General features: G+C 44.3%; 1 protein-coding gene across 1 annotated transcript in view; it reads left to right on the top strand.

Moving 5' to 3' along the window:
• MAP3K15 (mitogen-activated protein kinase kinase kinase 15) overlaps positions 1-13,652 on the top strand; it is a 367,125-nt gene that overhangs the window by 320,067 nt on the left and 33,406 nt on the right. Inside the window, exons 20-23 of the mRNA XM_089683901.1 lie at positions 3,869-4,052; positions 6,590-6,767; positions 7,694-7,868; positions 10,570-10,755. Coding sequence (XP_089540027.1) covers positions 3,869-4,052; positions 6,590-6,767; positions 7,694-7,868; positions 10,570-10,755 — 723 coding nt within the window. The remainder of the gene's footprint in view (positions 1-3,868; positions 4,053-6,589; positions 6,768-7,693; positions 7,869-10,569; positions 10,756-13,652) is intronic.

Raw genomic sequence — 13,652 nt, 5'->3', positions numbered from 1 at the left:
TGAGTCAAGGGCTGTTGAGAGCGCATTGTTGTAGGCGGTCAAAGCCAAGTCGGGGCAGGACAGGGGGAGGATGCGGTTGTGGAGTTGATCAGCTGCAGAGTGGAGGGAGGCAGGGTTAAGGTTGCGGAGGTTACGGCTGGTAGTAGTGTGACATTTGGAGGGGTAGGCGTTGGAGGACGAGGAGATAGAGAAGGTGATCAGGTTGTGGTCAGAGAGAGGGAAGGGGGTGTTAGTGAGGTTGTGGGGAGCGCATCGGTTGGAGAAGACAAGATCAAGGATATTTCCGTCGGAGTGGGTGGTGGATTGTATGCACTGTGCATAGAGAGGCTCCACATCTAATAAGCACCTGTTAGTGTTCTAATTACACATCTAATTTCTTGGGCCACTTGTGTGGCAATCAGGAACACTGCTGGGCCACTGCGGTGATCAGGGACACTGCTGGGCCACTTGTGTGGCAATCAACAACACTGCTGTGCCACTGGAGCAATCAGGGACACTGCGGTGATCAGGGACACTGCTGGACCACTTGTGCAGCGATCAGGGACACTGCTGGGCCACTTGTGCGGTGATCAGGGACACTGCTTGGTCACTGCGGCGATCAGGGACACTGCTGGGCCACTTGTGTTGCAATTAGGAACACTGTGGTGATCAGGGACACTGCTGGACCACTTGTGCGGTGATCAGGGACACTGCGGCGATTAGGGATACTGCTGGGCCACTTGTGTAGCAATCAGGGACACTACTTGGCCACTGCGGTGATCAAGGCTACTGCTGGGCCACTTGTGTGGCGATCAGGAACACTGCTAGGCCACTGCGGTGATCAGGTACACTGCTGGGCCACTGCGGTGATCTGGGACACTGCTGGGCCACTTGTGTGGTGATTAGGAACACTGCTGGGCCGCTTGTTTGCCGATCAGGGACACTACTGGGCCACTGCGGCAATCAGGGACACTGCTGGACCACTTGTGCGGCAATCAGGGACACTGAGGTGATCAGGGACACTGCTGGCCACTTGTGCGGCGATCAGGGACACTGCGGCGATCAGGAACACTGCTGGGCCCCTTGTGTGGCAATCAGGGACACTGCTTGGCCACTGCGGCGATCAGGGACACTGCTTGGCCACTTGTGTGTCCTTATTGGGCACAGCTGATCACATGGTATAGGACCGATTTCATTGGTCCTGTACCATGTCACAAGATCCGTTGTGTCCGTCGGACTCGGCGGTCATTGGGCTCGCGGGTGCACACTTTAGTGGCATCGCACGAGCCTCAGATGCAGGACACCATTCAGAAATGGCAACCCACTCCTGGAGGTGTCCCGTCCCGCTGTTCATAAACAGCAGCCGGACGGGAAGTGGTTAAGGCTACTTTCACATTGATCCGCCGCAAAAACGCATATGCGCTTTTGGTGCATTTTGTAAAAGACATCTTCTCTCCCCAGAGGATAGTTGTCAACCATCCCTGGCTGCAGGGTGCAGCCCTCGAAATTTGGGCTGGGCAGTGAGAAGAACACAGCGGCGGGAACACAGTGGCGGTGGGAGGGAGGGCAGAAAGAAAATCGTTCTGTGCAGAGCCGGGGCTAGGGGTGTGTGGGAGGGGCGGTGGTGGTGACAGGAAGTAATCTCCTGTATGGCTTTCCTGGAAGCCACAGGAGGGGGAGGAGGAGAGGCAGCTTCCAGCTGTTCACTGAAAGCCATACAGGAGATCGCTGCCTGTCACCACAACCACCGCCACCCCTCCCACACACCCCTAGCCCCGGTGCTTCTCGCCACCTCCACCGCTGCATAGAACGGTTTTCTTTGCCTTTCTCCCACCACTGCTGTGTTCTTCTCACTGCCCAGAAGCCCAGCCCCTCCCACCATCCTCAGCATCAATAGAAGAGGGGAGAAAGGATGGATCTGCTTTGCCTCCCCCCTGTGCCCGCCCACATTCCAGTCCCTGCAGCTTCAGAGGAGGTGTGGGCGGGAAACTGAACACAGCAGCCGACAGTCACAGCTCTGATGCTTCTGAAGGAGTCATGGTGAGTTTGACCTAACCTTCCATCCTTCCACCCCCCCTCCATCCCTCCACCCCCTCCTCCCTTCCATCCTTCCACCCCCCCTACTCCCTTCCATCCCTCCACCTCCCCCCACTCTCTTCCATCCCTCCACCCCTCCTCCCTTCCATCCCTCCACCCCCCCTCCCTTCCATCCCTCCACCCCCCTCCCTCCCTCCCTTCCACCCTCCCTTTCTTTCATCCTGCCACAATCCCCCTCCCTTTCTTCCATCCTGCCACCCCCCTCCCTCCCTCCCTTCCACCGCCCCTCCCTCCCTTCCTTCTTTCCACTCACCCACCCCTTCCTTCCACCCCTTCCTTCCACCCACCCCTTCCTTCCTTCCACCCACCCCCCTTCCTTCTATCCATCCACCCCTCCCTCCCTTCCTTCCACCCCTCCTTTCTTTCCACCCTTCCTTCCACTCACTCTTCCTTCCATCCACCTCTTCTTTCCTTCTTTCCATCCACCCACCCTTTCCTTCCACCCACCCCTTCCTTCCACCCACCTCTTCCTTCCTTCTACCCACCCCTTCCTTAATTTCTTCAAGGGGGAGAAGTTGGGAGGGGCGGCGCGGCAAAAATGCGAGCTGAACCCCCCCAGAAGAAAAAATTATCTACAGCCCTGGCATCAATATGTATTTTTTGTACATATTCAACTAAATGCTTTTAATGGTATATAACAGACCAAAAGAGAGCAAGCAAAAGAAGGTAATTGTTAAGATTTACATATAGACTCTTTTAGATAAGGATACAGAATACCAAGATAGTAGAATGGCTCCAAGTATCTGGTTAAGCTATGGTACCCTTATAGTCTCAAAACCATGGTCTAATTAAAGGGCATTGCCGGCTCTAACAGTTCTCCTTTCCCTTCAAAATGTCATTCCAGAGAAGTAAGACACAAGGGAAATGTGAATGTAGAAAAAGGAACATTTGGAAATTTAGTCGGGGGTTATTATATGTTTCTGACTACTAACTGTATGACAGTGTCCCAGGAAAAATTTACTTTATCAGCCATGACAGAATATGGATTGTATGAGCTCTTCTCTGTATACTGATCATTCATTTCCAGCTTTGTCCCACAGTTTTATGCCGAAAAGTTGCCTTGGATTTTCTACTTCCTTTCTATTCTATTATCAAAATTCTGTGTAAATGACACTCACTACAACTAAAAGAAACCTGTCATAAGAGAAACATGTAGGCTGTCACTGCTGAGCTTGCCTTTTTAAAATTGTAGTTGCCTGGCTGTTATTCTGACCTTTTCTTCAATACTTTAAGCAACTAACTTAGAAAAAGCATTCAGATAAGGACTTTTGACTTTTTTTGTGAATGTTCTAATATGCATACTTTTTACTACGTTAGTGACTCAAAGTATTAAAGCATAATTGGCATAATAGCCAGGCAAATATTGTTATCAGAGGGAGGTCAGAAATGGCAGTACCCATATTGCTTTCAGCTTCACTATAAAGCCAGGTTCACCCTACAGTAATGCACATGATGTGTATTGGTGTGCTATGGTGCCATTGATTCTGAAAGGCACCCCATCAAAACATACCTATGCTGCAGTGTCAGGAGTGGTTTTTACTGCGCTGGGGAACACTGGCAGCCTAACCAAAATGAACACAACATAACACGCACCCCAGAGATGTGAACCAAATCTAAGACATCTTCACTACTACGGCCTACTATAGCATATCAACCTGTATGCTTTTATACCGAACTTTAATTATCTACCAGTAAGTTAGACAATTTCACCTAGTGTTGATAATGTTGTACATTTTGTAATTCATTAAATATACTTCCTTTCCCATGCTTAGATCATATTTATATGTTATAGGTTGGCATGTTTAAAATCCACCCAGAGATTCCAGAATCCCTGTCTTCAGAAGCTAGAGCCTTCATATTGCTTTGTTTTGAGCCTGATCCAACAAAGCGTGCAACAGTTGCAGACTTGCTTAGAGACTTCTTCCTCAAGCAAGCCAATAAAGGCAAGAAAAGTAAAATTGCATTTAAACCCTCAGGTAAGCAAAAGTAATATTGGTTCCAAGTACAGTGGAGTGCCCTCTGTTGTCTCTTTTAGCAGTGTGCATGTGATCACATGAATGAAAAGAACTAAATCCTCTTTATAATTTAAAAAATAGATATAATATTTTACAAAATACTGACTGATATTTACATATTGTAAATGTTGATAGAGAAGCTTTTAAAACCTAAAACCTCGTGCACATGGACAGAAAAATGCTGCTTTTAGAGGCATATTTTTTATGCCGCGGAATGCAATTTTGTCCATGCAAACTGTGGAGATTAGATATGATAAAGTATTGTTAAAATATTGGTGAAGTCAGTAAAGGCAAAGGACTGTAATCTATTAAAAATAACTTTGTATGGCTCTAATAAAATGTCTTTTAAAAAACATTAGCTCATATACCTTTTGTTTTTTAATTTTTGCGGTCACATGACTGCACTACTTCTATCCTTTTCTTCTTTCTGAGTGTGGGTGGCATGTCTGCACCAAAGGGGCGGGGCAGCTGGATGATATCTTGAACAGCAGTGAAAGTCACTGCCAATTAAGCAGGGAATGTATCCGCAGCAGGTAGAAAATGCAGGAGAATGTCACGTAGGCACTGGGCAACAGGGATGATTGACAGCTAAATGGCATGTGGATAGTGGGGCAAGCCACTGTCAATCAAGCAGGAGGTGTGCCTAGAGAAGGGGGACAGGCAGCAAAATAAAGAAAACCGTTGTCAGTCTAGTAAAGCAAAGCTGGTCAGGCCGTGTGACAATAAAGCTGAGTATGGGACTTTGGAAACACTGCGCATCTGCATTGCTGCCTGCAGCAAGCTCGTGGATGCAAACTGACCATGCCAGCACAGATATGTTTCCAAGCTCAGTATGGTTAGTTTGCAATAGGAGAAGATGAAGCTGTAGGAATGCCCAGTAATTGTCAGTAAAAGAGTTCATAGTGGAAGAAAAGCATATGGGGATATTTAATAAAACTGGTACACTCAGAATCTGGTGCAGCTCTGGATGGCAGCCAATCAGCTTCTAATATCAGCTTGTTCAATTAAGCTTTGGCAATACATTCTGGAAGCTGGATGGTTTCTATGCAGAGGTGCACCAGATTTATCACTCTCAAGCTTTAGCAAATAACCCCCATTATGTACAAAATAGTTTATTACTATAGGAATACATAACCCAAACAATCACATGTCTGAGCTGTGCAACATTTTTTTCTTTTCTTTCTTTGACAAACTCTAATGCCACCAGAGTCATGTATGCTTATTTTCCTGTGATCATAGTTCCAAAAGGTCTGATTTTCCAACAATGGGGCTCTTCAGGTTTTGTACTCTCTGACACAATTTTTTTTAACAAAGTTGCAATGTCACTCTGATCATTTTTAAGTAGAATGTTGTACCCTGGCCAGCTAATTAGTGTAATTACCCTTGGAACAGTGCTCAGGCAGGAATTGTGTTCTTGGCATTACTGAGCTTTAGTTAAGTCTCAAGTAATGACATTTTTCAGATTATTAAAAGCAATGCAGGAGACTTTTGCGAACCAAGTTGAGATTAATTTTCAGATAATATGCCAATCTGATAGTCATTTATTAATAAACTACAAATGTCAGTCACAAATAATTGCTGTTTTGTCGCTATGGGTTATTGTACAATTGTTAAGCATACATTAAAACATTAATTCATAGTTTTTATTGTCTTGGGTAGTAAAATGGTTTTCATTGAACAATGTAGAGAACTTGTAACAGAAGGATCTAGCTTTAACCACAGTATCCCAGGTGACTTTGTGGGGCCCGGCACCCAAAGAGCCAAAGATCACCTGAATGGTTGGTGATTCATCCATACAGCAGTGGAATCTGACTAGTAACTTTGGATCACTCACAAGTCAGAATGCTGTAGAATTAATTAGTGTGCTGTGGCTTATATTATGGATAAACAATATCACTGGTCTCAATTGTAAACTTGTCTTTTATATGGAGGCTGGCTACCCAGAGGCCCACATACTGATTTTGCCACTGGGACCAGTAACATTTATTTATTCTTTAGCTGCAGATTAGAACATGAAAACGAATGCATGACACTGTAAGTAATGGTCCAGTTTTCTTCTGCTCCATTCCCATCTCATTTTTTCTCCCTTGTGTGATTGTATTTCTGAATTGAAAATCCCCCTAGGATCTCCACCATTTGTGTATTGACTTTTTGGTTGCGTACATTTTTTAAAAAATAATTTTTCACATTTTTGGCAGTTGGAAGATGCAGAGTGCAATCTTAGTATCACACATTCCTATGTAAATGCTATTCCACTGTGCTATTCCAGCACAGTGGAACAGCTCAGACAGAATTTATCCTATGACAGAATATACATGCTCCCACACGCTATCCAGGTGTCCTTGTGACATTCATTCACTTAGGAATCTGTGAGCCCCGGTGCCATCTGTCCACTCATCATTTCAGCACCCATCTGATTGGGCTCTCTGCACTCAATGGAGTGTACCAAATCTTTAACTCATTATCATGCAGTTGCAAATATGGTGTTGTTTACACAGATTACAACCGCAGCACATCTCTACCACTACCAGTGCCGGGAGAGCTGGCAGGCAGCAGCAGCAGTGAACATGGATCGGTATCACCAGACTCAGATGCAAAGCACGAAATATTCTTTGAAAAGGCAAAAAGATCCATTTCTGAAACTGCTTCTAGTAAAGCTACAACTACCAATTTAAGGTAATATTTTTTATTCCATCCTGTGATCATTCCTAGTTTATGGTTAACAGAGGTAATTCAACTTGGGTTCTTTCAGAAATCAGCAACATCAAGATAGAGGTTGGCTCTTGGTGGTCCATTCATTCAAAATATCCAGTTGAAATGAGAGAGATTATCTGCTGTCCAAACCTAGCCAGGCCTGAATTTTGTCTCCAGCAGTGTATGCACTGAAAATAGTTTTTGCTTTAGAGAATTAAAGAAAATTACTCCCCAGCTGCAGCAATATTTCATGTCGTGTACAATTTTTGAAAACAACATATAAAGCAGATCCCCAGGAATGATCTTTTTCGTAAACTCACATTGGTCTAGTTTAGCTTGATGTAAGTATCCATATCTGATATCTGGAAGGCTGCTGGGGATACTGAATATCAATGTAGTAGCCCACGCTACATACAGTGACAGCAGTGATTTTCCATGTGTTGCATGAATATAGGGAATCACTCTCTGCCATTCATTATTTTTTCAATGTATACAAAGCGTTCTTTGATTGAATGAGGGAGGGGAATATGACATCTTCCGCCCTTCCTCTCCACCTCATCCAATTAGAGAATAGTTGTACTGCTATGTTTATGTACTAACAATGCACATGCTTATAGTAGGAAGAACAGAGTGACAGAGAGATGAGCTAATCAGTGTCCTGCATATCCATTCACTGTACAGCTTAAAGTGAGCCTGACCTTATGCTAAACTAATTAGAACAATGTATTTCATACCTATTTCATGTAAATTATTTGAATGCTTTCATTTTTTTCATGTTGATAGTCAGGTTTGCATTGTGCTGTAACAGCAAATGAACATGCTTATGGACAAAGTTACATGATGGGAGCAAAATTAAGTTAGTTTAGTTAGTTTATATATAGTCATTGTTCATGTTGTTTATTATTCAGTGTGCCAGATGATGGTTCAGTGTCAGAAGACAGAAGTACCCCTCCATCTCCGGATGAGAGAGACTCTGGATTGTTCCTTCTGAGAAAAGACAGTGAACGCCGTTCTATACTTTATAAAATCCTTAAGGAAGAGCAGAATAAAGTCTCATCAAATCTGCAGGAATGTCTCAAGCAGGTAAAAAAAAAAATCTACATTGTCTATCCATCAGGCTAAATTTCCTGAAATAATCAAGTCTGGATGTGTCATATCCTGCTATACTTTCTAAATGCTTCTGGTCATTCCAGCAATGAGGACTATAGACCACCATAGTCCACCCTAGTATACAGTTGCAAGAAAAAGTATGTGAACCCCTTGGGATTACGTGGAGTTTTGCATGAATTGGGCATAAAATGTGCTCTGAACGTCATCTAAGTCACAACAATAGAAGAACACAGTCTGCTGAACATAATACTACACAAACATTAGATGTTGCCATGGTTTAATTGCACATAACATGTAAACATTCACAGTGCAGGGAGGAAAAAGTATGTGAGGCCCTAGCTTAATGACTTCTCCCAGAGCTAATTGGAGCCAGGAATGAGCCAACCTTGACTCCAATCAGTGTGATGATATTGGATGTGTTGCTGACAGCGGTCCTGCCCTTAAAAAACACACACCTATTTTGGGTTTACTGGTTTCAAGAAGCACTGTCTGATGTGAACCATGCCTCACAGAAAAGAGCTCTCAGAAGACCTACGATCAAGAATTGTTGATTTGCATGAAGCTGGAAAGGGTTACAAAAGTATCTCCAAAAGCCTTGATGTTCATGTGTCCACGGTAAGACAGACTGTCTACAATTGGAGAAAGTTTAGCACTGTTGCTACTCTCCCTAGGCGTGGTCGTCCTGTAAAAATGACTGCAAGAGCACAGCGCAGAATGCTGCATGAGGTAAAGAAGAATCCCAGAGTGTCAGCTAAAGACCTACAGAAATCTCTGGCACATGCTAACATTTTTGTTGACACATCTACAATAAGGAAAACATTAAACAAGAATGGAGTACATGGGAGGACACCACGGAGGAAGTCATTGCTGGCCAAAAAGAAGATTGCAGCACGTTTGAAGTTTGCAAAAGAGCACCTGGATGTTCCACAGCACTACTGGCAAAATATACTGTGGACAGATGAAACCAAGATTGAGTTCTTTGGGAAGAACACACAACACTATGTATGGAGAAAAAAAGGCACAGCACACCAACATCAAAACCTCATCCCCACTGTGAAACATGGCGGAGGGAGCATCATGGTTTGGGGCTGCTTTGCTGCCTCAGGGCCTGGACGGATTGTTGTCATTGATGGGAAAATGAATTCCAGAGTTTATCAAGACATTTTGCAGGAAAACGTACGATCATCTGTCCGCCAACTGAAGCTCCGCAGAGGATGGGTGATGCAACAGGACAATGACCCAAAGCATACAAGTAATTCAACAAAACAATGGCTGCAACAGCACAGAAAATGCCTTCTGCAGTGGCCCAGTCAGAGTCCTGACCTCAAGCCGATTGAAATGCTGTGGCATGACCTTAAGAGAGCGATTCACACCAGACATCCCAGCAATATTGCTACACTGAAACAGTTTTGTGAAGAGGAGTGGTACAAAATTACTCCAGATCGTTGTGCAGGTCTGATCTGCAACTACAGGAAACGTTTGGTTGAGGTTATTGCTGCCAAAGGAAGGTCAACCAGTTATTAAGTCCAAAGGTTCACATACTTTTTCCTCCCTGCACTGTGAATGTTTACATGTTATGTGCAATTAAACCATGGCAACATCTAATGTTTGTGTAGTATTATGTTCAGCAGACTGTGTTCTTCTATTGTTGTGACTTAGATGACGTTCAGAGCACATTTTATGTCCAATTCATGCAAAACTCCACGTAATCCCAAGGGGTTCACATACTTTTTCTTGCAACTGTAGGTACAGAAAGTAAAGGTCCTCATGGTCAGTAGCATCACCACAGTCATCCTGCATACTTAATTAATCGATTTATAATTCTAAATACAGGTTGTCTTAGAAATATAGACCAGGGCAACATTTAAGAAGTGGAGATCTACACGAACAACATGAAAGAGAACAAAGATTATCGGGGTTCGACAGCCTCTTTTTTTGGAAGACATTAACTATCAAGGCCAAACTAAGTAGTAAGGAAAACTTAGGAACATGTAATAATACCAATGTCACTGTAAAAATATAGACTTAGCCTGCCTAAAAGTGTGTCAGTGTGGACAGTGTCAGTCAGTAGAGCAGTGGAAAGTGTCAAAAGGGCAGAGAATGGTGTAGACAGTGTTTTTAAAGCAGTGAACGGTGTGGACAGTGTCAGTAGGGCAGTGAACGGTGTCAGTAGATCAGTGGATGGAGTCAGTAGGGCAGAGCACGGTGTCAGTAGAGCAATGCACGGTGTCAGGCAGGAGAGCAGCAGAGAGTATGTTAGCAGAGCAGAGGGAGGTGTTAGTAGTGCAGTGGACGGTGTCAGTAGGGCAGAGGTTGCTGTTAGTTGGGCAGTGGATGATGTCAGTGTTTTGTTTTTTATTTGTACTTTTTAATTATTTTTTACAATTTTAGATTCATTTTTACAATTTTTTTTTTTTTTACAATTTTTTTGGAGCCCTGTTGGGGAGCTTTGAGCTCATAGGAGACAACAAGCAACACCAGGAAGAGGAACCTGGAGATGAGGGGCCAGCCCTTAGTGGAACTGATGACTGTATTTTCCTGCAGCAACGGGTTGCTGACCCCCCATATAGACAAACATATAGCATTTCATGCTTCCCAAGCTATTATGGACTTTAAGAACCCGTACTTTGCTATGTAAATAATTTCTTTAAGAAGTGCCATGTCTGTTTTGCAGAGCTCAGAAGATGTGCAGCTTTCAGTTACTCACATCAAACAGATTATCAGTATTCTGAGAGACTTCATCCGCTCCCCAGAGCACAGGGTCATGGCCTCCACAATCTCCAAACTAAAAGTGGACTTGGACTTTGACAGCACATCTATAAATCAAATCCAGCTGGTCTTGTTTGGGTTTCAAGATGCAGTAAGTTCTGAATTGGTACAACCTATATTGGCTTACTTAAAACCCTTGCAAAAAAGCAGTCTATAAAAATACATGCCAACCAATTAGCTTTAAAGCAGTAGTAAAGTCTTCCATAATAAAAAAAAAAAAAAACAACAACAACAACAAAGCTTCCCCCTGCAAGTTAAGGGCATTGCATACTAGCACATTATTAAATACTTACCTTAAAACAAAGCCCTCCAGTGGCACGCTGTCACCTCTGACAGGGCTTCCATCTTCACTCAGTCTTCCTTCTGGGTTCGCGGGCTAAGGCCGTTTGAATGGCTGAGCTGTCATGACGTGACTCCTGCACATGTGCACGGGAGTTAGAAGCATGGCACAAAGCTCTGAAGGGAAGGCATGAGTATGCTGTCCCCTCAGAGCGCATGCGCCGATGTCATCACTGGCTGCAGAAACAGTAAATGCCTTCTAAATGGTGCTTGTTTAGGAGATATTCCTTGTACATACAGGTATGATTTATTATAAGCTTACCTGTAGGTACAATTGTCCAAGCGGTGTTTACTACTGCTTTAAGGCCGCAGTTCACATTTTTTTTTTCTCAATTTACACACATTTCCATGTATCACGCATAGAGCAGCCCACTCACTTGAATGGGTTGCCCTATGCACATTTCTTGCGCCAAAGAAGCTCATGTACCCAATTTTGGTGCTAAGGTGCATTTTTTCATGAGTGTTTTGCTGCGATTTTTGCGTGTTTTGTCATGCAATTATCACACTAAAATCACTCCACATTTGGGGAGCCTTTAAGAATAAATGGCATCCAAACATACTGTGCGTTTTGCGTAGATTTTAACATGATTTAGAAACATGCTGAAATTAGGGCAAAGTGTGTGATGTAAACAAGTCCTTAAGCTGAACTCTTTTGGCCATTTGCTATGTAAAACTAATGAACACAAATGAAGTGTGTGCAATTTGCAGCCACTGCAGCATTAAGTCATTTTAGCACAGTCAACATCTGACATCTGGCTCTGAAAATAACAGTTCCATCTGATGTACACAGATCACAGTGGGTTGCCCGCTCTGCAGCTCGTCTATTCTTAAAAAGTCTAGTCAACATTCTTTTCAATTAATGCGAGGTGTTCTGTGATTGGAAGAGGTACAGATGAATCTCACAACTTCCCCTCCTCAAATCATACAGCGCCTTGTATTCATTGAGAAGATTACAAGATGTTTTAGAATGGAAGAGCTGCAGAGTGAGCAAATTACCTGCAGTGATCTGTGTCCTCCACCTAAACTGTAAGTTTCAGCTTCAGAAGTTAAATGCTGACTGCACTGTACAAGAAGACTGAAAGTAAGAGTATTACATGACACAGCAGTGTCTGCACATTGTACACACTTTATTGGTGTTTCTTTTTAACAGCAAATGACTGAAATTTGTTTTGGCCAGAGTTCAGCTGTAAACAGTTTTCTTACATTGAAATAATAGAAAATAGCCTTTTCATTGGTTGCCATTTGCTATTACACTCTATTGATGGATGCACTATTTTATTAAATAAACCAAACAGAATCAGAAACCTCTGGCAATATATGAAGATGTATAATTAGAGGTGGTATTTTTTTCTGCTTCTCTTGGTAAGAGAAAAAAAAAACTAACAACCTTTTACAAGCCATATTAATAGTGTGTTATTGTCAAAAGTGGAATAATGATTGAAGTCTGAAACTTGTGATTAAGCTTGTATAGGGGCTCCATGTCAGCACAGTCGGGTGAGGCCCCGCTCACCCCCTGCCTGATCAGGATGTAACTCAATAAATTTTGGACCCACTTTAGCCAACCATTCCTTTTTCTTCCTCCTGCAATCAGGACAGGTGGCGTCTCCCCTCCTAGCTCTAATGGCTGGCTGTCCGTCCAGAATCACTCTCAAGGTTGGACGCAGTTCCTGTACTCCTTTGCTAACAGCAGTTTGACCAGGGAGCCCCGCTGCTGGTCCTTGAGAAAGCATCAGGCCGTGGTAAAGTACTGCTGGCTATGGGGTGTTACACTGGTGGGGGTTCCTTGGCGGCTGCTGGCAGGGATAAAATCCTTCCATGGCGGCTGCTGGGGATGATGGTGGTGGATAGAGCCGTGGACACTGCTAAGGGGAGTGGTGCTGGCTTCCCCGCTTCTTACCAGTGCTTCTTGGTCAGTGTGTGTGGGCCAGCGTGGAGCATGTGCAGGACTGTTCGGCCAATCAGGAGAAGGGAGGCGGAGCCAGGCTTAAGGGAGCCAAAACTTAAAGATTCTTCTGGCTGAAGCATCTGGCTCCTATGTAACTGTGTGCTCCTGTGCCTGCTCTCTCTCCCTCTCTCTCCTCCACGTATGCATTGCACCTGGGGATGATGGTGGTGGATAGAGCTGTGGACACTGCTAAGGGGAGTAGCGCTGGTCTCCCCGCTTTTTACCAGCACCGCTCAGACAGTGTGTGCAGGCCAGCGTGGCCCACTCTGAGCATGTGCGGGACTGCTCAGCCAATCAGAAGGGAGGTGGGTTCAGGCTTAAGGAAGCCAAAATTTAAAGATGCTTCTGGCTGAAGCATCTGGCTCCTATGTAACTATGCTCCTGCAGCCTGCCTGTGCTTGCTATTCCCTCTCTCCTCCAGGTACGCATTGCACCTGCAAGGCTGTGCTCCTGTGGTTCTATCTGCTGTATTGCTCTGCCTCATGCTCTTGGTTTTGTCTTTTTACAGCAGTGATAACATGCCTACCCCCTCTAAAGACCAGCATTCTCAGAGAAGGTAGGGGAGACGTCGCCATATGCGCATATCCTTTTTCAATGACTAATTTTGTCTTTTTTTGTCTGTCCTGCTCCTCGGGTCTTGGTCATGATCCTTCTCAATGATCAGAAAGGAGAAGCTCAGAAAGGAGTAGGAGACGGTCATCTGC

The sequence above is a fragment of the Staurois parvus genome, unplaced genomic scaffold (genome assembly GCF_062004578.1).
Source record: "Staurois parvus isolate SC_StPar_1 unplaced genomic scaffold, SC_StPar_1.0 ptg000327l, whole genome shotgun sequence".
In the NCBI taxonomy this organism is placed as follows: Eukaryota; Metazoa; Chordata; class Amphibia; order Anura; family Ranidae; genus Staurois; species Staurois parvus.
Note: the sequence above shows the minus strand (reverse complement) of the source record. Positions and strands in the feature narration are given on the sequence as shown.